This window comes from Conger conger, chromosome 8 (genome assembly GCF_963514075.1).
Source record: "Conger conger chromosome 8, fConCon1.1, whole genome shotgun sequence".
NCBI classification, from domain to species: domain Eukaryota; kingdom Metazoa; phylum Chordata; class Actinopteri; order Anguilliformes; family Congridae; genus Conger; species Conger conger.
The window spans coordinates 53,726,515-53,749,598 of NC_083767.1; the positions used below are offsets into that span (position 1 = coordinate 53,726,515).

The 23,084-nt window shown below is 50.5% G+C and overlaps 1 protein-coding gene across 1 annotated transcript in view; it reads right to left on the reverse strand.

Moving 5' to 3' along the window:
- dgki (diacylglycerol kinase, iota) overlaps window positions 1–23,084 on the reverse strand; it is a 52,189-nt gene that overhangs the window by 18,837 nt on the left and 10,268 nt on the right. Inside the window, 4 exon segments of the mRNA XM_061251699.1 lie at window positions 36–251; window positions 812–886; window positions 2,235–2,330; window positions 3,954–4,062. Of these exon segments, the coding sequence (XP_061107683.1) occupies window positions 36–251; window positions 812–886; window positions 2,235–2,330; window positions 3,954–4,062 (496 nt within the window).

The following is a 23,084-nucleotide window of genomic DNA, read 5'->3' on the forward strand; positions in this document are numbered from 1 at the left end:
CAGGCCCTGTGTCTGAGGCAGGGGAGGATGGCTACCTTTCCGCACTGCCTGCACTTTCCCTCCTGGCGGCGCCGGTGAACCCAGTGGTGCCTCAGGATGTTTTGCTGTTGGGAGAGAGAGGGCGAAACAGCCGTTAGCCGCGAGCCTGCCGTTAGCGCGGCCCGTTACGGCGGGAAGCGGGCGGGCAGACTTACGTCCCTCATGCAGCGGGAGCTCCCCTCTCTGAAGGTGGGCTTGCAGCGGAAGTTGATCTGCAGGGGAGGGACGGCAGAAACGGTCAGGCCCGGCGCGGAGGCGCAGGTGGGGAGTCAGGGGGGAGGCGCTAACGTGCTAACAGGCTGCGTGTTGTGTAGGTGTCAGTTCTTCACTTTCTCGCAGACTCAGAAGTGGAAACTGCCACAGCAGGGGGGCACAGGTGGGAGCGAGAGCACTGGGACTGGGGACGCAGTTATTCTGAATGTGCAGGTGCGGCTACGCCATCAGTTGTGTAGGGCAGGCTGTACGGACTAACTGTACAGGAGTGGCACTATGTGGGGGACCATACAGGTGCGTGACTGTACATCTGACCAGACCTTGTTCAATTCCATAATTGTTTCGGTTTCAAATACTTTCCTACTCTTTATTGAGCTTGTCTGGTGTATTGGGGAAAAAAAAGTGCAAATCCTGTCTTTTGGTCAATTGCACCAGGCAAGATCAATCGAGCACAGAAAAATATTTTTTTTCGAGCATAATTGGCCCAGGTCTGCACCTGACCGTGGTGTGGGAGGTGTGTGAGTGAGGAAGATGCCACTCCCAGGGCGTGGGGCCGCACCTTGTCGAGCTGCTCCATGCAGGCGGTGTGGACCACGATCTTACACGCTGCACACTTCCTCCGGGGGGCCGACTTCTTAAAGGGACACAGGCACACAGGCAGTGGGAACGTGTGAGGTCGTGTTCTTACCACGGTAAATCTGCACCGACACTTCAATTCACCATACTCTATTCTACAACAATGCAAGAAGGAAGATGCCCGATGAGCTTCAAGCCAACTACAGGGCGGCCTGCAGCATAGTGGTTAAGGTACATGACTGGGACCCGTAAGGTCAGTGGTTCGATCCCCGGTGTAGCCACAATAAGATCCGCACAGCCGTTGGGCCCTTGAGCAAGACCCTTAACCCTGCATTGCTCCAGGGGAGGATTGTCTCCTGCTCAGTCTAATCAAATGTACATCGCTCTGGATAAGAGCGTCTGCCAAATGCCATTATTGTAATGTAATGTAATGTAATGTATGTAATGTTACTAAAGGTGCTCAACAGCCAGGACCACCAAGCTGTGGTGAAGGACTATTCTCACCGAGACAACGTCACAGAGACGAGCCCAAAATAAGGAGTCACAGGGAGTTCAGAGGAAAAAAACACTGTTTAATTAAACCAGTCTTGAGGAAGATGTTGTGGACACAGAAACGTCAGTCTTCTCTCCTATTCATTAAACAATGTTTTCTTTCCTCTGAGCTTCTCGTGTACTTCCTAATTTGGGGCTACCCCCTGTGAAGTTGTCTGGGCAAGGAGTCCTTCACTTCTCCATAACATATTAGCTTGTATCCATCCTTCTGCATCCTCCATCCTCCATTCTGTTGTTCGCTTTGTCCCCATTCATTTAAAACCTGCTTGTTGACATTGCCCAAGTAAAGGAAGAACAAGGGTCCTTGAAGCACTTGAGTACATGAAACAGCTGTCCTCCGCAGCACACTTGTGCATTTATTGCATTAGGTCTGCTCGCAATAACCCCTTCAAACAGCGGACGGCATTTTCTCTCATGGCTAGGGGCAAGTGGATATTATTGACCATTTCAATTGCGAAGCACCCTGATGACACGGCTATTCTCACGCATTACACCGTGTGACACACCGTCTCGGCCTCCACAACACGCTCTTCAGCTCACCTCTTCAGCTCTCTCCGCTCCTCGCCATCTTTTCCCAGCTGCGTCCCCCTTTCTCTACAGCCCCACTGTCTCCATCTTCAGTCCTGCCCTCTCTCTCCATCTCTCAACCCCCTTTGTCTCACCCTCTTACCTTTTTCCCCCAGTTCCCCCCTCGCCCAAGGTCTCTGAATTCCCACTGTGTTGCCCTCTCTCTGTTTACCTCAATCTCTCTCTCTCTCTCTCTCTCTCTCTCTCTCTCTCTCTCTCTCTCTCTCTCTCTCTCTCTCCACGCCACCTTCCCCAGTCAGGGCCTCTGTCTCCTAAAGAACACTCACTGCTATCTTGGCCAGGCACGTCTCCTCTCCCAGGTAACAGAGGTCTCCAGAGCAGTTGGTCTCCAGCCACAGGTGGTCTCCGTTCGTGGCGTTCTCCTGCGGAGCATCAAGCAGGCAAACACCCCCAATGTATCTACGCTTCACCAAGCTCCCCACCCAGCACAACTCATGAACACTTCCCAGTATATCTGTTTATGGCTTACAAGCTGAGTACAATGAGACCATTGTACGAAGCCAACAACATTCCCCATCCGCAGAGCAATGGTATTTATAAACACAAGTGTATCATGAAGATTATCACAAACAGGCGCAAAGAATCATGCTAGCTCGCCTCTGTAATACAAAATGCTCAGAACTCACCACCTAATCATGTGGTAAGGCAAGGCATTTCGTGTGCTGAATTGGGTTAAATGAATATTTCATGAAAATATCCAAATTCATGAAGCATTTATGCCCGCTGACAGAGAGCGCTACTCAAAAATTCTAGCAAGCCATTTTGTGCTCTATGATCAGTTTATGCTAACAGTAGCAATGGCCCACACACATAAACACACACACACTCACACACACACACACACACACACAAACACACACACAGACGTACACACACGCACATCCAAGACCGGTGTCTGTTCAAAAGCCGCGTTGCGATTTTAATACAGGCCGCCGTTAAAGTTTAATCACAACACAGCGAGCATCGGGGCCCCGCGGCGCGAGAAAGGCCAGCCCTGACGTTCAGGAAGTGGGCCCGTGTGGCGCTGTGTCCCCGCGGCAACGCGACACCTGGATTAATGAGCGCTGATGAGACGACTGGGCTCCGGGCGAATCTACCCCCCGCTCCCCCCCCCCCCCCCACCCGCCACCCGCCACCCGCCATCCCCTGGGCCCGAAGCTGAAAACTGCTTATGTGTGCACAAACCAATTAGGGATCCAGGGTTGCTCCCTGGCGTACGCACGGTGTGTCAACACCGCTTTATGTACCGCAGCTCATACGGGTGGAAGCGTTTCGCCCCCCGACGGACCACGTCTTCCGCACCGCTCCTGCCCCGGTGCAGGTGACGGCACTACCTTCAGCAACCCCTTCTATCGACCCTGTTACCTCAGGCTCGCTAGTACGGCAATGTGAGAATGCAGTCAATGGAGATTCAATCAAAGCACATCAGCACAGGCTCTGAGGACAGGCCTGGTTACTGTATCTATGCCAGAGGAGCGTGGCTGGGTCTCGAGTGGGCCTGCGGCGTCTTATGTCAAACAATTATGCTGCTCGTTTCTTCTCCGCTTTGTGTTTAAACAACATTACGCGTTGTACGGATTTCCTTTTCCCTACACAACATGCGGCGCGGTCCCTGGCAGGAAAATGGAGTACCGAGTCAAACGCATGAATGCTGGCGGGGGATTATCAGGAACAGGGAAATCCGATCTCATCCGAAAGGGGCCGGCGCAGGTTTTGGTTTTAGCCCAGCGCTAAGACACCCGATTCTACTCAGCAAAGGTCTTTATCCAAGACCGTGCCGAGTTAAATACTTAAATCAGGTGTTGTAGTACCAGGCTAGGGCAGAAACCTGAACCCACACCGCCCCTCTTCGGATAAGAACGGACACCACATTTATAAATAGAAAATAAATAAATAATTTAAATGTAGGACATCCTGCGGGTTTGAATGCCCAAACCGATGGAAAGCGCCGGAAAACCAGGCGGCGTTAGAAGGGTGGCACTCACGCTCCAGTCCATGGAGGAGCGCAGCTCCTTGGTGGGCCCGTTGCTCAGGGCAAGGGCGGCGTTCTGGATGGGGGCCAGGTGCTGCAGGCCGGACCGTGAGATCGCCTTCCTGTTGGGTCCACAAAAGCACAGGAGAGGAACATTAGAGCCCGGGACACACACGTCTTTCCCACAGCAGTGTCAACAGTGCAGCCTGCAAGGGCCAGCTGGCCGTACACTTCAACAGTCACTCTGCTTTTTCATTAGGGGACAAAGACAAGGAACAGTTTTCAGTACACGGAGAACCCCATGGCCTGATGAATGGCCGGGTTGACCAAAACGCTGCCTTGTTTCCGTCACATAAGAAAGGAGGGCAGAGACAGGGGGGCGGGTGGTATCTGTGCCAGTTACTGTGGGCACAGATACCCACAATACGGGAGGCTACCAACAGAAACACAAGTTTAGAGTCACAGGTGGAATTCAGTACACCCCTCAACTGCTTCTGACATCCATGCCAGTACAGCTGCTGGGGGCTTCAACAGCTTGTTCCTGAGCCCCACACAGGCCCCTCCCTGGAGGCTCCCACCCCATGCAGCCCCTGCCCCGCACAGACTCCCTGCCCTGTCAGAAACCACTGTCGGCCCCAGCTTTCAGCCTTCCACAACATGAAGGTGAGCACTGATTAATGTGACACTTTTTGTATGAAAGGAAAGGCCTGGCGAATGGTCCCAGCCACTTCTGCTGCTCTCCTTAACCTGGAGGGGGGAGGAGGGGAGATGGAGGGACCAGCACTTAAACCATAGTGCTGCTGAGGAGCACTGCGCGTGGAGACACTCACTGACAAACACACGCTCACTCACACACCCACTCACTTACTCACACACACACACACACTCTCCCTCTCTCTCACACAAACACACACACACACACTCCCTCCCTCTTTCTCACACTCACTCACACACCCACTCACTTACTCACTCACACAGACACACACACACACACACACTCTCCCTCTCTCTCACACAAACACACACACACACACACACTCCCTCCCTCTTTCTCACACTCACTCACACACCCACTCACTCACACACACACACACACACACACACACTCTCCCTCTCTCAAACCCACTCACTTACTCACTCACTGACACACACACTCCCTATGTCTCTCACATACACATACACACACACACTCACTCTCTCTCTCCCTCTCCCTCTCTCACACACACAGCAAAAATATTAGCTTGTTCTAAATTACTTTTTAGAACAAGCTCAGCCACTCACTTTTGGAAGCTCAGCCACTCAGGAGTCACAGTGAATTTAGAATTAGGGGGGAGAAAAAGAGACAGAGAGAGAGAAACGAACAGAAAAAGAGAGAGGAGGGATGACTCTGCAGTAGAGTACTACTTAGCATAAATGTTAGCCATATGGTGGTACGCTGTGAGCCGGGGGAGAATGCGATCCCTCCGCTCTGTGGGGCTTCGCAGTGTGGGCGGGCAGAGCGGATAAAAAGACTGTTGTGTTCACTTGACACCCTAATGAAAGTTTCAGCTCTCCTTCTAAAATTATCCCTTACAGAAGACAGAGGGGCGTCCAGTTACAGGCCCAATGTAAGCCAAGCCGCCTCAGCCAACACACACCTTTAGCCTTTTTAGACAAATATAGCCGCGCGGAGGGCGACGGACACCTCGGAAGAAAAAAAAGCCTTCCATCACGTCAACGCTATGTCGGAGCTGAACCTTCACACGGCCCGGCATTAAAAGATTTGCAGCGGTTGGAGCACATTGTGAACACTGGATAAAGATTAACATGTTCATAAGAGAGGAATAGTACATCACACTTAAGTCCTCTGCTTATCCCTGCGCTCTGGGGGTTGAACAGGATCTACGGATCTACGGTCCAAAGGCTTGGTTCCCATCCAGCACTGGAAGGCCAAGAGACTCCTCTGTTATTTGCTTTAGCAGGAGGTGACACCCCGGGGCCAGTTTCTTAAAAAAAACAGGAAGAAATTACAGTTGTAATCAAGAAAAAGCACCTTGCTTGCGTATGAAAACAAATCAATATCCCAATGTGTCTGCATGATATTCAGCAGTGTTTCATGCACTAGTAAGTCTCTTGGATATCGTGTCTGTGTGGCAAATGTATGCCTCTGAACACGTGTGATTTTGTGTTTAATTTAGCCACTGCTGTCAAAGCAGCCTACACCCCCCACCTCTTCCTCCGCCTCCTCCTCCTACTCCTCCAACACCTGGCTATTAATGTCACCCTTCCAGCGTTGCCACGGAAACTAGCTGACACAAACATCTCTAGCCATATATTTAAGGCTTAATTTATTTATTTTTTGACCAATTTTACCAGCTGCATGTAAGATTTTAACACCGCCACTGTATCATCATTTAAGCTGTGTTCAGCCAGCGTAGGAGACGACCCTCTCCTCCTCTCTGCCAGTCGCCCCTGGGCCTCCGGTGACATCATCCCTCCCACTGCCGCGCTGCCTTCCTCTACGAACGCGGCCCCCAAAACCGCGGCTCGCGATGGGCGTCGAGGTGGGCAGCTGGCCCACACGCCAAACACAAGTACGTCTGAGCACTACACTGCCAGAGTATCAGGAGAGGGCGTTCAGTTAATCTGACACAAACTAAATTAAATGGTGTTCTTTTTTCAATTCTGCAACTTGGTATGCGTACGGCCACAAACGAACTGAGGCTTGCGCAATGAAAATTAATTCATTCACTAACTAGTTTGGGGACCCCTGCTTCATGCTGTGCTCATCCGCATGGTGGGACGTCTGTCAGACTTTGAATCCACTGGGCTCAGTTAGGGACACCTCCACTCGCTCAACCTCCGCCTCCAGTCTCCCCCTAACCCGTTTTTACATTAAAGATCGGATCACGTGTTCCACTAGAGTTTTGTACATTTTAAAACAAATACATGTATTGTGGGTAGAGATGTGAATCATTGGTCATTCCAACGTTTTTAGCTGCTTTTTACATGAATTACATTACATTACACTAATGGCATTTGGCAGATGCTCTTATCCAGAGCGACGCACAGTTGATTAGACTAAGCAGGAGACAATCCTCCCCTGGAGCAATGCAGGGCCTTACTGAAGCGGATCTTATTGTGGGTCTACCGGGGATTGAACCACTGACCTTGCATGTCCCAGTCATGTACCTCAACCACTACACTACAGGCCGCCCCATTACATATTTTATACATAATTTCCTTGCACCCTGTAATTCATTCCTCAAAGGTAAGGAGACATTAAAGCGCATGAGGTGCATATCTGGCCTGCAACATAACAGAACATAAAGAACACAATGACACAGAGTATACTGACAGTTATGTGAATACGAAGCACATCAGGAACTCATAGAAAATGTTATCACATTAATAGTAATTGCTATGTGCCACAAATTAGAGCAATTATTAACATTCCTATCCTTTAATTACGGTAATTTCTGGCAAGGTATTAAATGACTTGTTTTCGGGTTGCTTGGTCATGCATCACACCGAACACTTTGACGCGCGGTTGTTTGAAATGTTATCCACCCGGGGCCCTCAAACGGCGGCACTCACCCCCTCCCGAAGAGCCTCCAATGACGGGTGCGGTCCTGGCCGCGGCCCCCCACCTGCCCCCCGCCCTGGGGCCCGGCCTCACTCATCCTCCGGCGCTCCCAGAGTCAGACACAGTGCGGCCAGTCTCCCTCACACCCCGTGAATCCCCCTCCGTCAGCCCCGTAACCAAAACACGGAGCGTGGAACACTGAAGACGCCACACCCTCCGCACCGCAGACAACAGGCCCCCCGGAGGGGCGAGGCGAGAGCGCGTCAGAGCCCAGACACAAAGGGCTTCCTTCACCGTTACAGGCATGTCAGGCGTGCTAGGGGTGTGTCACACACACACACACACCCCTGAAGTGCGTTCTGTCTCCAGACAAACACACGCACATTTTAATACATACGCACATTTTAATACTTTCATAATACTTTCATGTCCACATGAACAATATAGACACACAGTACAGAATAATGACGTGGACACCTGCAGGTTCATTAGGCGTATTGGTAGCAATGGCGCCTCCTAATATGGCGGCTACCTATTATTGCTGACATGGAGCAGTATCTTTTGAGCTGCTTTTCTCGCAATTTTGACATTCCTGCCAGCTGCAGACCCCTTACCACCAGTCTGTGGGCATTACCAAGGCTACAAATCATAAATATTAAAAGTTCATATCTGTTGCCAAGTTGTTCCAAGGCTGACACCAAAGGTTGGGACTTCAGTTCCTTAGTGAGGAAGGCCTCTTCTCGGCCTCTTCTCGGCTGAAATGTACAGCCTACCTCCAAAATGGACACTGCTCTGCTTTCAACAACAACAACAACAACAACATCTGGAGTATTAGCAGACATATGTGAAATATACTAGTATTAATGCAAAAATTGAACATGGGAGAAGTGAGTGTTTGTACATTCTCACTGCAGATAGGTATGATAGTAAAAGATCCTTTAACAGTTCCACGATTCTATCATGCCTTGCTATGTACATCGCCTTGTATGCATGGCAGCCATTTAGAATGTGGGATAGAGCCTCTGTGATGTGCTCTTGATAGTGGGGCGACCAGTGAGGTGACAAAACCAAAAGGTTTGGAGACCAGATTGAGAGATTTCCATGACATTATGATAATGTGCGTCTACTACATTAACGCTGGCAGACACAACAGGTGTATGCTATGGGCGAGGATCTTAAAAAAGGCGATAGATATCACAACACTGAGGGCACCCACGCAAAAACACATGCTCACACGCACACACACACACACTCAAGTACACCCAGACACGCACACACAGACACACACTCACAGGCACACACACACACACACACTCAAGTACACCCAGACACGCACACGCACACACAGACACACACTCACACGTACACACAGACAGGCACACGCACATACAGACACACACTCACACGCACACACAGACAGGCACACGCACACACACACACACATGCACACACAGACACACACGCACACACAGACAGGCACACACGCACGCACACACACGCACACACAGACACAGACACACACACTCACGCACACAGACAGGCGCACGCACACACACGCACACAGACACAGACACACACACTCACGCACACACAGACACACACGCACACACAGACACACACTCACACACAGACACACACACACACACTCACACACACTCACACACAGACACACACACACGCACACACACACACACGCACAAACGCACACACGCACGCACACACAGACACACACTCACACACAGACACACACACACTCACACACACTCACACACAGACACGGACCCCATCACCTGACTCAGAGCACCACGACTCCCGTGCGCCGCATCGGCTCCACCTCCCACACACCCGTCTCCTCACTCCACCGTGAGCGCCATTACGCAACGCACTTGACCTCGGGGGGGAAGACATTAACACAAGCGCATCACATGACTGGCGAGCCTCTCGGCGAGGCTGGGCGCACGGGCCGGCGAAATGGAAAATGAACCGATGACACACGCGAGGCGTGCGTGTTAGCGCGCTCTTTACAGGGGAATCCGGCACAGTCTCCGGTTTCCACCCACACACTACTACCGCGCTGTCTGGGTTACCTGCTGTCTGTATGCATGCGTCTCTACCCCGCTGGGTTTCATTATTGTCTCATGTTGGCCACGGAACGTATGTATGGGTGAAAAATCACACTGCTTAGCCGAATAAGTGGATTCTTTTGGGTTGCCATGGTTTGATTCTTAAGAAACATCATAAATCTCGAGATTCTCAAAAGAACCAGGGGATTCGCCTGAGAGCATTTTTTTTCTTTTTTTTTAACATGCATGCCACAATCTCTCAAACCTAAAAATCAATCACACCGTCCTCCCCTCTCTCCCTCTTTTGAGGTAAACAGTTGGTACGGCATGGAGCTGCAGAATGATAAGCAGCAGGAACCCTTGTGTTTTATTTAAAACCTCGTGAGTGAGGGACTCTGTAGGAGGAGAGGTAACGGCCTGATGGAGGCAGTCCTCCGAGCAGAGTGACTCATGCTGGACTTAGTGTCTGTGAGGAGGAGAGAGGCCCACATCTGACTGTGTGGTTCAGTCTCCATTACCCAGGGAACACCTCCTCTCTTAGTGCCTGGACAATGTCCTTCAGGGAATTTCTGGTATCAGCGTGGCCAAAGATGAGGCGTGAAGAGATGAGATCTCTCCTTTCTGCTGGCTGCTGACAGCGATGGTGACATTTAGTGCGTATAACACAGAGGTCCAACAAAGCTCAACTACCATCTCTTACATCCACACACAACACAGAGACCCAACAAGGCTCAACTACCATCTCTTACATCCACACACAACACAGAGACCCGATAAAGCTCAACTACCATCTCTTACAGCCTCCTCACACAACAAAGAGACCCAACAAAGCTCAACTACCATCTCTTACATCCACACGCAACACCGAGACCCAATAAAGCTCAAGTGCCATCTCTTTTAGCCCGCCTCAGCATTAGTGCCGAGTGCCAAGGCCTCCCTCTTCCTCCCTTTATCAGGAGCCTTGAAGTTCCTGCTTCTCATTTCCCTACAGTGCATTAAGGCCCCCCAGCACAGCTCTGCCGAAGGAAATCCGCCACGTGTGCAGAGCGGCAGAGAAACCACTGAGCTACAGAGAAACCGCTGAGCTACAGATGAGCGGCAGAGAAACCGCTGAGCTAAAGAGGAGCGGCAGAGAAACCGCTGAGCTACAGAGGAGCGGCAGAGAAACCGCTGAGCTAAAGAGGAGCGGCAGAGAAACCACTGAGCTACAGAGAAACCGCTGAGCTACAGAGGAGCGGCAGAGAAACCACTGAGCTACAGAGAAACCGCTGAGCTACAGAGGAGCGGCAGAGAAACCGCTGAGCTACAGAGGAGCGGCAGAGAAACCGCTGAGCTACAGATGAGCGGCAGAGAAACCGCTGAGCTACAGAGGAGCGGCAGAGAAACCGCTGAGCTACAGAGGAGCGGCAGAGAAACCGCTGAGCTACAGAGGAGCGGCAGAGAAACCGCTGAGCTACAGATGAGCGGCAGAGAAACCGCTGAGCTAAAGAGGAGCGGCAGAGAAACCGCTGAGCTACAGAGGAGCGGCAGAGAAACCACTGAGCTACAGAGAAACCGCTGAGCTACAGAGGAGCGGCAGAGAAACCACTGAGCTACAGAGAAACCGCTGAGCTACAGAGGAGCGGCAGAGAAACCACTGAGCTACAGAGAAACCGCTGAGCTACAGAGGAGCATCAGAGGAGCGACAGAGAAACCGCTGAGCTACAGAGAAACCGCTGAGCTACAGAGGAGCGGCAGAGAAACCGCTGAGCTAAAGAGGAGCGGCAGAGAAACCACTGAGCTACAGAGAAACCGCTGAGCTACAGAGGAGCGGCAGAGAAACCACTGAGCTACAGAGAAACCGCTGAGCTACAGAGGAGCGGCAGAGAAACCGCTGAGCTACAGAGGAGCGGCAGAGAAACCGCTGAGCTACAGATGAGCGGCAGAGAAACCGCTGAGCTACAGAGGAGCGGCAGAGAAACCGCTGAGCTACAGAGGAGCGGCAGAGAAACCGCTGAGCTACAGAGGAGCGGCAGAGAAACCGCTGAGCTACAGATGAGCGGCAGAGAAACCGCTGAGCTAAAGAGGAGCGGCAGAGAAACCGCTGAGCTAAAGAGGAGCGGCAGAGAAACCACTGAGCTACAGAGAAACCGCTGAGCTACAGAGGAGCGGCAGAGAAACCACTGAGCTACAGAGAAACCGCTGAGCTACAGAGGAGCGGCAGAGAAACCACTGAGCTACAGAGAAACCGCTGAGCTACAGAGGAGCATCAGAGGAGCGACAGAGAAACCGCTGAGCTACAGAGAAACCGCTGAGCTACAGAGGAGCGGCAGAGAAACCACTGAGCTACAGAGGAGCGGCAGAGAAACCACTGAGCTAAAGAGAAACCGCTGAGCTACAGAGGAGCGGCAGAGAAACCACTGAGCTACAGAGGAGCGGCAGAGAAACCACTGAGCTAAAGAGAAACCGCTGAGCTACAGAGGAGCGGCAGAGAAACCACTGAGCTAAAGAGAAACCGCTGAGCTACAGAGGAGCGGCAGAGAAACCACTGAGCGACAGAGAAACCGCTGAGCTACAGCGGAGCGGCAGAGGAGCGACAGAGAAACCGCCGGGGGAAAGAAGAAGGAACAGCTGTAAATGCGCCCGCAGCTGTTCCGGCTCTGGAGTCAGTGCGTCGCTGTGCTGAATGTCTACTGGATACAACGCCATCACATGATTGTGCACTGTGAAAGTCGCTTTTGTGCGTGCGTACATAGGATACCGGTAGGCCTAGGTTATTTAACCACACACATGTTATTAGTGCTATTAGTTGCCAAGCTAGCTAACGATATCTGTGTAACTCACATCTGCAAGCTAGCTAGTTAGGTAACCAGATAGCAAGTGACTCTGTGCAGTCAGCACTGCTGGGCCAGAATCAGACCGCAATTACACCGCCACACGCTCGGAGAAACCGCCGGGTGGACCACACAACCGCCAGCTGGTTGAGTTTACAGGGACTGTCATAATCACTCTGGCTGTTGTCATCTCCAGTGGTTCCTCACAGGGCTTTTCCCTGTGGCTGAAGCAGCAGGTGAGAATCTTCAAGCCCATACCCACCCACCCCCCCATCACTATTCACTGATGTCAATAACACGAGGACTGCCAAAACACTCTGCATTCCTTCCAGATACGAGTGGGTGAGAACTGACACCGTCATCACGACCACGCTTTTTAAAATAGTGGTTATGTTCTGCTCTAAATTCAGCCGTGTTGATGAGCAGCTGTTAATATCTCCAGAGCGGCGAAGGAGAGACGCAGGACGTCTTTCGCGCGGCTTCACCGACAGAAACAACCCGGGCAGCCTCACTGAGCCTATCGAGTGGGAGGATATTAATCAGGTTCATCTATGAGAGCCTGAGCAATAATACCCTCAGCTGAAGGATGCTTTATATCGACGGGCCCCGGGGGAATGCCACCGCGCACGGCGTTTAGACCGTAAACACTCCCTGTAGCGGGACTGTGCGGTTAACGGTCCCCTAACGAACACCATTATCAGCCCCATGCCGTGTCTGAGGGCATCTGGTTTCACACACAGGGGGCAGGGCCGGGGGAGGGCGCCGGGGGGGGGGGGGGGGGGGGCATCGCTCCACTGCTCCCTGCATTGGTATGACAGACGTGAAGCAGATATCAGCATGGCAGAACCCCCCGCCGCCAAACCCTACCGGCGCTCCGGACCAGAGAAAATCAATATGTGCCTCAGCCCTGCCTGTGCACATCAATGCGTGCATCAAACCTGCCTCTTCAGACAACACACCAATCCTCCCCATCTATTCTCCCGCTCTTGACTTGAGTAAGACGAATTACAAACATGACTGTGCAAAACGGGTTGCCAGGGTTATAGCCCCACTAATAAGCTGAGGGTTGATGCAGTGATGTGCCCCGTTTTCTTGTCTGTGCCAAGCTGGAGGCAGCGGCCATTGGGGAGGGATAGGGAGGGTCTCGGTCGGCTGGGGAAATCCCATTGGGCACACGCAGTTTGCCTGCATCAGCACATCGAGTGTATACATGGTAAAGCTCAGCTGATGGACTGCACAGTGCACAGAAGAGGTAGTTGGCAGGCTACGGAAGAGCATGAGCTCTTGTCAGCACTCCCCCCAAACTGAGAGTAGTACTGCAGTGATCGATAAGGTCTACCGATAAAGTTGTTCATGAAGAACCATGGCTGTTAAGGCACTCGTCCTGTTAAGGCACTGTTTCAGTGCACGGATGGGCCGCGTGGTCTGATATTGAATCCAGGCGGTCAGTATTGACTGCGCCCAGCAGTCCACGGGACGTTCCAAATTTGGAGAAAATAGGGGACAGGAAACCGGGTTGGAACACCCAACGTATCTGTCAAACAGCAGATCGAGGGCTTAGGTAGAATCCCCAGGTTCTCACACTCTCTGTGTGTGCGATCGCAGCTTTACTAATCTGCGTATGGCCTTGAGTGTGTGTGTGTGTGTGTGTGTGTGTGTGCTCGTGTATGGAGTGTGTGTGTGTGTGTGTGCTCGTGTGTGCATGCGCATGTGTGTGTGTGTGTGTCTGTGACTGCGTGCTCACCTGCTGTGTAACACTCATGCCACGGAGAGAACAGAATCTGTGGGTCATGTGACTCTGGCGGCTGGGTGAGTGCAGTGGTGGGACGATCCGTAGCCATTCGCTCTGGAGCCGAGCGTGACTCAGCGCAAAACGGCCATGGCAGGGCGTGGCATCGTCACACATTCCTGCCGAAAAGGCGCGCGCACACACACACACACACACACACTCCCTCCCTAAGCACAGGAAACAGCACCATTTAATTCCTCGCGTGACGCAGAAAATACTACAGGAAGCGCGACGGGGTTCTAGAGTTGTCAGATTGCGCAATTGGCTCCCATTGTATTCCCAGTGCGAGTGGCAGTAGCAGAAACCCTGCTCCAGGACCACTCTGCATCTGTGTGTGGACAGAAGAGAGGCTATCGTCATGTGATGCCATCTGTTCCTCACTTGAAATAGTAATGAGGCCTTCGTCAACATTTACCTTCCGTTTACTTTTCCGCCATAAAAACCCCAGTTACTAGAACAACAGTACCGTACACCGCGACACGTACTCTGCCGGCTTCACGCTCTACTGCGACGAGGCCCAGGACGGCTCGGTAACAGGTCCACAGCGGCACTTTAAGCTCTGTTCAAGCGGTGCTGACTCACAGGCTGTACCCACGGCCGAGGGCCCGGTTCACACACCTGCGACAGGAAATCGGACACGGAGAGGAGGACAGGTGAGCGTGCCAGGTTCACCGAAAGGGAGGAGAGAGAGAGAGAGGGACACAGCTGCCGGCTTATGTCACCCTCTCCCCTGTTCAGTGCAGCCGGTGCATTTCTGCTCCCACGTGGATGACCGAAAATTAGAACAAAGCTGCATACATTAAAATCATTCCTGTAACTACATTCAGAAAAGGCCGCATTAATTAGAGAAAACGGAAAATGTGTTATAGGTACCTGTCAGAGGGCTTTAAAGGTAAAAATACTGCAGCTATCTAGGCTATGCAGACACGCAGATACACACACACACACACTTTCCTCACCGGGATTCATTTTTCTTTTTCAACGATTTGGAGAAAGGAATAAACTTCCCTGCGAGAGATTACATATAGGCTACTGCTAATATACTGATATAAAATATTTGATCAATATCAGAAAAGAAGTTGTGAAGATATAGGATTATATATATACATTATTGCCACTATGAGATAAAAATAACATAATTGCTATTAAATATATTCATTATATTTTCCAAAGTCAGCATATTTCCAGTATACTGCAGTATAATGCACGGAGCCGTGGTTGAGCCTTGAAGAGGTGGGCATTCCTGTGTGACAGTGCCATTTCACCCTGTCCTCAGTAACAGATTGCTCTGACAAAAATAAACCCAGTTGTGCCAGGACAAGTGAGTCACTTTGGATCACACAATGGGAGCTAAATGAATTCTGATGATACTAAGTGAAAATGACACAGCAGACCTGCTGATGTAGGGGGCTTGTGTGTGCGCTGTGTATACACGTGTGTGTGTTCGTGTGTATGCGCATGCGTGTGTGTGTTTGTGTGTGTGTGTGTGTGAGTACAGGATGGGGATGGAGACAGTGTGTTCTCTATTATGCCCCTGAGCTCGGTCACTGTCTGACTGCAGCTCAACTAAGACCTGCTGACAATGGCAGGAAAACACTCAACACACCCCTCACCCCTCCGCCCACACACACACACACACACACACACACACACACATACACATACACATACACATACACATACACACACACACACACATACACATACACATACACACACACACACACACACACACACACACACACACACACATACACATACACATACACACACACACATACACACACATACAACAACATGCACACAACACAATGACATGGACACAGACACACCCACACACACAATAACACATACACACACACACACACACACAATAACATGCACACAACACAATAACATGGACACAGACACACCCACACACACACACACACACACATAATAACACGCACACAACACAATAACATGGACACAGACACACACACACATACACACACACAATAACATGCACACAACATAATAACATGGACACAGACACACACACACACACACACACAATAACACGCACACAACACAATAATATGGACACAGACAGACACACGCAATACCACACAAACACTGATAGACACACACACACACACACACACACACACACACACTGAGACACAAACCCTTGTGCACATACACAAATGCACAGGATTCACAACACATAAACACTGCAAAGGTACTAAAGGGAAACTCACATGTTATACCACAGACATTTAAATACACATTCGCACATACACAGTTGAAACAAATGAAACCCATGCATCATGACTGAAGCAACAGGAGGTCCATGAGGATAAAGAGGAGGAGGCAGGGAAGATGTGCGTGCCTGCGTGCGTGTGTGTGTGTGTGTGTGTGTGAGACCATGTCCTTGTGTGTGTGTGTGTGTGTGTGAGACCATGTCCTTGTGTGTGTGTCTGTGTGTGTGTGTGTGTGTGTGAGACCATGTCCTTGTGTGTGTGTGTGTGTGAGAGAGACCATGTCCTTGTGTGTGTGTGTGTGTGAGACCATGTCCTTGTGTGTGTGTGTGTGTGTGAGACCATGTCCTTGTGTGTGTGTGTGTGTCTGTGTGTGTGTGTGAGACCATGTCCTTGTGTGTGTGTGTGTGTCTGTGTGTGTGTGTGAGACCATGTCCTTGTGTGTGTGTTTGTGTGTGTGTTTAGTTGTGTGTGAGTGTGTGTGTGTGTGTTTAGTTGTGTGAGTGAGTGTGTGTGTGTGTGTGAGACCATGTCCTTGTGTGTGTGTTTGTGTGTACTTGTGCATGGAGGGGTGAAGGTCAGGAAAAGGTTGTCATAGCAACCCCATTCTAACTTCCTTCCCAGTTTATTTAAATTTAGCATCACTCTCTCTCTCTCGCTCTCTCTCCTGATGGCACGGGGGCGTTTGTGAGAGTAAGAGCGGAGAGCATACCCAACATCCCATCGTCTCCTCCTATCACACGGCTCCTCTGTGACATCACCACACTGTCCTGTCACTCAAACAGGCTGACAACAGGGGAGGGCTAGCTCAGGATTATTCACCACTTAAAAGATGATAAGATGACACTCAACTGCTTGTGTATTTAGATACAGAAGACTAATTCAAAGTAATTATCTGATCATGTGTGATGGGCAACAGAGCAGACCACCATCCTTCCACTATCCTTCCCATCCATCTCCTGTCCCTCAGTTCAGACTGTTTTGGTTTTGTTATAGTCCCACATGCCAATCAGCGTTCTCCTCCTGGTTTTAGCATCAAAAATGCACACACAAAACATTCACAAATAACAGTGACTTTTTTTTTGTTTTTTTAAGTAGCATGATCCGATAATTATGTCATTAAACTGTTTTACAAACAGCTCGTAAACATGGCAGTTAGAACCCTAAAATATGCTTACTGCAGTTGTTTTACTTGAATCAGTATGGAACCCAAATTGAAAGCTCCAGGATGATAAGAAAAGCTAAATTGTTTTTAGAAAGAAAATGAGTTTTCCCTTCCACATTTGCTCACTCCGTTAAACTATCTAAATACGCCATTAGGATTGATTTAGTTTGAGAAAAGCTATTCGATAATGGCAGTTGAGCAACACTGTTTTGATTTCACTCACAGTACACATTTCCATATGGTAAAACAGTAGTCCAGTGATAGCGCTGCGGTTAAGTGTGATGGAGCTGCTTTTGTGGGCAGGTGCCCTCAGTCGGGGGTTGGGCTGCTTCATTACCTGGGCTAGTTACCCTTGACGGTTAGGACTAAATGTGACATGAGCCCACAAGCAGAAAAAAAGCGTTGAGTTTTTTTGAATGGCCACATATTCTCTCTCAGTGCTTACTGTCTCTGTCCCTCTGGACCCAGGTCTGAAATAAAGTCTAGGTCCAAATCGAAAGAGGCATGGGCTACCAGTTCCACCCCAAGAACCTTCGGTGCGTGACCCACTTACAGTATAGCACAAAGGGATCTTTAGCCACTTTAAAATGAATTAATTGTGTTATTGTGGTGTTGTGCCAAGACATTCTACATTTCTCCCAAATGTTTCCCAAAAGTTTGTATAGGAAAACCATTTTTTTGGCAAAAATGGGATAAAGCTAGCATCACATTAGCACCATGGACAGTTCACAAATGAGTGTTTTAATAGACAAGCCTACTACTATGAACAGAAAACAAAGAGGCTACACACAAACCAAATACTACTGTCGAAAATACAATAAGCCTTCCGCAATCAATAACAATACACGTTTCGATGAATTATGCAAGCGAAGCTAACACAGCCAATTACATGACAGAGTCGAGCAGAAAGGTCAATGCAGACAGTGGCAGGTATATGTTCTGAGGGTCTGGAGTCTGTCACAGGGCTACAGCCGGGGCTCCAGTCTTCCTGACTACGTTATGATAACTGCTGCTTTCACTTAACTGCCTACCTCATCGCTCTCCTTCCCTCTACTCACATCCCTCCATCTCTCCCTCCCTTCCTCTTTCCCAAGCTGTCATCCCCTCATCTCTCGCTTTCCACTATTCCGTGCATATCCCTCCACCCCCCTCTTTCTCTTTCCCATGTTCTCTTCCCTTCATCTCTCTTTTCCCTTATCCCCCACTCACCCCCCCTTCATCTCTTTCCCTTACCCCCGCTCAGCCCCTTCATCTCTCTTTCCCTTACCCTCGCTCATATCCCTGTGTCTCTTTTTCTCTTCACCCCCACTCAAATCCTTTCATCTCTCTTTCTCCAACCCCCCCACTCGCATGCCGTCATTTCTCTCCGTCTTGCCCCCAGTCTTCACACGCTACAGTAACTATCAAGTGCCAGGCAGTGAAAGATAGGCTAATCATTTTTCTCCACATTCTACCATTTTCCCAGCTTGGCCACAGGTAATCACCACTTCAGAGCGCAATTCCTCAACATCGTTATTAACCAGCGTCATTACGCTCCCTTCTATTACTGCTATTGTTGCGAAGCCACACCTTTCTAATCTCGTTATTGCCGTTTTCGTTCCGCCGAAGATGGAATTTTTCAGCTGCTATGGAAACATATTCAAAGGACAGAAATGCAGAAAGCTGTAAACGTGGAGGCGAATATGGCAGTGATGTTGATGAAACGGTTCAGCTTCAGCTTTCGCACGGCAGATTTCACCTGATGGAAAAGAGCTAGTAAGTAGTAGTCATAGTAGTAGGAGTAACCTACTTTGTCAGAGCTATAGAAAAGGCACTGCTTAAGCGGGGACCGTGTGTGTTAACCAGGACATCCCAGCCCTGGCCCTCACAGTCAGCCGGTACCACTGGATGGCTCTCACAGATGGAAGACGGAAGATGGTGTGTGCGCTAGCTATGCCTGCGTAGAGCATTGCCATGTGGGTTAATGTTTAATTAAAGGCCTTTGGTGACTAAGCCCAGATCGTACACTCGTCCGCTCTTCCCGCCGGTCGGCCTCCAGCTTCCCTGTGTTTCCGCACCCCCCCCCCCCCCCCGCCCCCCTCCTCCCTCCATCCGCACCCCCCGGTGCCGCGGAGACCCCCTCTGCTCGGCACAGGAGCGAGAATCAAACGCTAGCGTCTGTGAGCGGACGCGGCGTTCACAGGCATTGTGCCGCTTCGCGTTTCTGCGGTTCCTCCGTGGCCTACATTCCCGCTGCCGCTCCGGAAGGCAGGGTCTGTGGGCGGTTTGGCTTCCTGCAGCTGCCTTCATCGGGGGCCAGCGTGCCGCACGCAGCCCCGCCACGGAGCTCCGCTCGGCAGCATGAAGAAGCCTCCGTCCCGTCCTCTACGGAGCTCCGCTCAGCAGCATGAAGGAGCCTCCATCCCATCCTCTACGGAGCTCCGCTCGGCAGCATGAAGGAGCCTCCGTCCCGTCCTCTACGGAGCTCCGCTGGGCAGCATGAAGGAGCCTCCGTCCCATCCTCTACGGAGCTCCACTCAGCAGCATGAAGGAGCCTCCGTCCCGTCCTCTACGGAGCTCCGCTCGGCAGCATGAAGGAGCCTCCGTCCCGTCCTCTACGGAGCTCCGCTCGGCAGCATGAAGGAGCCTCCGTCCCGTCCTCTACGGAGCTCCGCTCGGCAGCATGAAGGAGCCTCCGTCCCGTCCTCAACGGAGCTCCGCTGGGCAGCATGAAGGAGCCTCCGTCCCATCCTCCGAGCGGCATTGGAACCCGCAACACACACGACACTCTCTGGGACGCTCCGCTTCAGACGCACACTGTAGCAGTCTTCTCTTCAACCGCCAGGGAAAGGCAACCCAACTGCCACAGAAGCCCAGTTCGGTCGGTTACAGATGAAGGCTACAGATTTTCTGAAGTGCCTTTTTTAACAGTTCAGGAACAGTTCACTTCATGTAGTATTTCAGTTTTGGTCTATGTTTTAAATTAGCCACACAAGTGGTACTTTTTCAGTCCTGTTGCCTTGTTGTTTGTTTGTTGCTGATTCTCTCTCCATATGCAGCATTGCTGATATTGGAAACATTGCCACTCCTATCCTTCAGTGCTGCAGTCTCGGGCTACATGCCTCATGGGACAATTTCTCAACCCAAAATAAGGGGAAATACAATTTGGATATTGTATTTCATGAATGCCCTGATACCTGTCACTACCAGCAGAAATTCTTGCAACTAAAATATCCTTTGTCATACACAAAAACAATAAAGGATTTCAAATTGAGTCCATACACTAAAACTAAAAAAAACTCCATAAAGTGAACTATCCCACTAATTGAAATAGTAGGCTGTTTTCACACCTTCTCACATTTACTTATGCGTACGCTGCTAGTACACGTGCTGGCGTGTCACAAGCTTCCCCCAGGTTCCGCCTAGGACTGTAAACACAGCTAAATGTGTATGCTCCATAGTGTGTGTGTGTGTGTGTGTGTGAGACACTCTCACTAGACTGGGCATGGTCTCAGACATTTCACCACCGCATTCAACAATCACAGGAAGTAGCCATTACTCTTCCAGGGCTGTCTCCTGAGCCTGTTCACAACAAGAGACAGCTCTCGCTGATATCATTACATTACATTACATTATTGGCATTTGGCAGACGCTCTTATCCAGAGCGACGTACAGTTGACTAGACTAAGCAGGAGACAATCCTCCCCTGGAGCAATGCAGGGTTAAGGGCCTTGCTCAAGGGCCCAACGTGCGGATCTTATTGTGGCTAGTGGGATTCAAACCACCGACCTTGTGTTTCCCAGTCATTTACCTTAACCACTACGCTACAGGCCGCCCCATATCCCATATCACCAGCATACAACTCCAATGCCTGGAACAGCAGAGTCTGCCATGGTGGATGCAGTGTCACCGGACAATATCAGTGCATGCGGAGGTGGGAGGCATTAGTCCAGGTGTGTACCAGTGCAAGTGTGTATCTCTCTGTGTGTGAGTGTGTGTGAGTGTGGATGGTATCAGTGTGTGTGAGTGTGGATGGTATCGGTGTGGGTGAGTGTGTGTGAGTGTGGATGGTATCGGTGTGGGTGAGTGTGGATGGTATCGGTGTGGGTGAGTGTGTGTGAGTGTGGATGGTATCAGTGTGTGTGAGTGTGGATGGTATCGGTGTGGGTGAGTGTGTGTGAGTGTGGCTGGTATCAGTGTGTGTGAGTGTGGATGGTATCGGTGCGGGTGAGTGTGGATGGTATCAGTGTGTGTGAGTGTGGATGGTATCAGTGTGTGTGAGTGTGGATGGTATCAGTGTGTGTGAGTGTGGATGGTATCGGTGTGGGTGAGTGTGTGTGAGTGTGGATGGTATCAGTGTGTGTGAGTGTGGATGGTATCAGTGTGTGTGAGTGTGGATGGTATCAGTGTGTGTGAGTGTGGATGGTATCGGTGTGGGTGAGTGTGTGTGAGTGTGGATGGTATCAGTGTGTGTGAGTGTGGATGGTATCGGTGCGGGTGAGTGTGGATGGTATCAGTGTGTGTGAGTGTGGATGGTATCAGTGTGTGTGAGTGTGGATGGTATCGGTGTGGGTGAGTGTGTGTGAGTGTGGATGGTATCAGTGTGGGTGAGTGTGTGTGAGTGTGGATGGTATCAGTGTGTGTGAGTGTGGATGGTATCGGTGCGGGTGAGTGTGGATGGTATCAGTGTGTGTGAGTGTGGATGGTATCAGTGTGTGTGAGTGTGGATGGTATCGGTGTGGGTGAGTGTGTGTGAGTGTGGATGGTATCAGTGTGTGTGTGTAAATGGTATCAGTGTGTGTGAGTGTGGATGGTATCGGTGTGGGTGAGTGTGTGTGTGTGTGTGTAAATGGTATCAGTGTGTGTGTGTAAATGGTATCAGTGTGTATGAGTGTGGATGGTATCGGTGTGGGTGGGTGTGATGGATTATCCCCACTCCCTCCAGCTTCTGATCTCCATAATTAGCCTGTGCGTTCGCCTGAGTTTCTGCGGAGTGCGGGGGCGGAATCAGAAACGTGCGTCTCTCCCACATCTGACCTTCCATCGGCTCAAAATAGCTCTGCAATGAATTTTCCTTTTTAAAGTTTCAACATAATCTCATTGTCCTTTCTATTTAAGAGTCATCACAAGGAATTATCAAGGTCCACAAACAGTAAAACTATCCGTTGCCCTTTTACCCACTTTGGGAAAATGAAAGACTTTCAACTGAGGAAACAAACAAAAAGGCTAAAAATAAAGCTAAATAAAACCGGGTTTGTCAAACTGTGTTCATGTGCCATTTGGCTCCTCACATACCTAGAAGGTTAATGTAGGGTAATTCACACTCCAGAACACCAGTGTCCGCTAAAGAGAACAGAGGTGTTTTCAGCGAGTCTCAGGACTCAGGATATTAAGGGAACCTTTGTGAAGAACCTGCCTGCACCTCTCCCCCTTTCTTAATGACCTACTTAACAGCAGCCCCAGCCTCAGTTTCTATAACAATTAGGGACATTAGCCAGCTGCTTTAGCTGCTCCTGTAGGCAGAAATGGG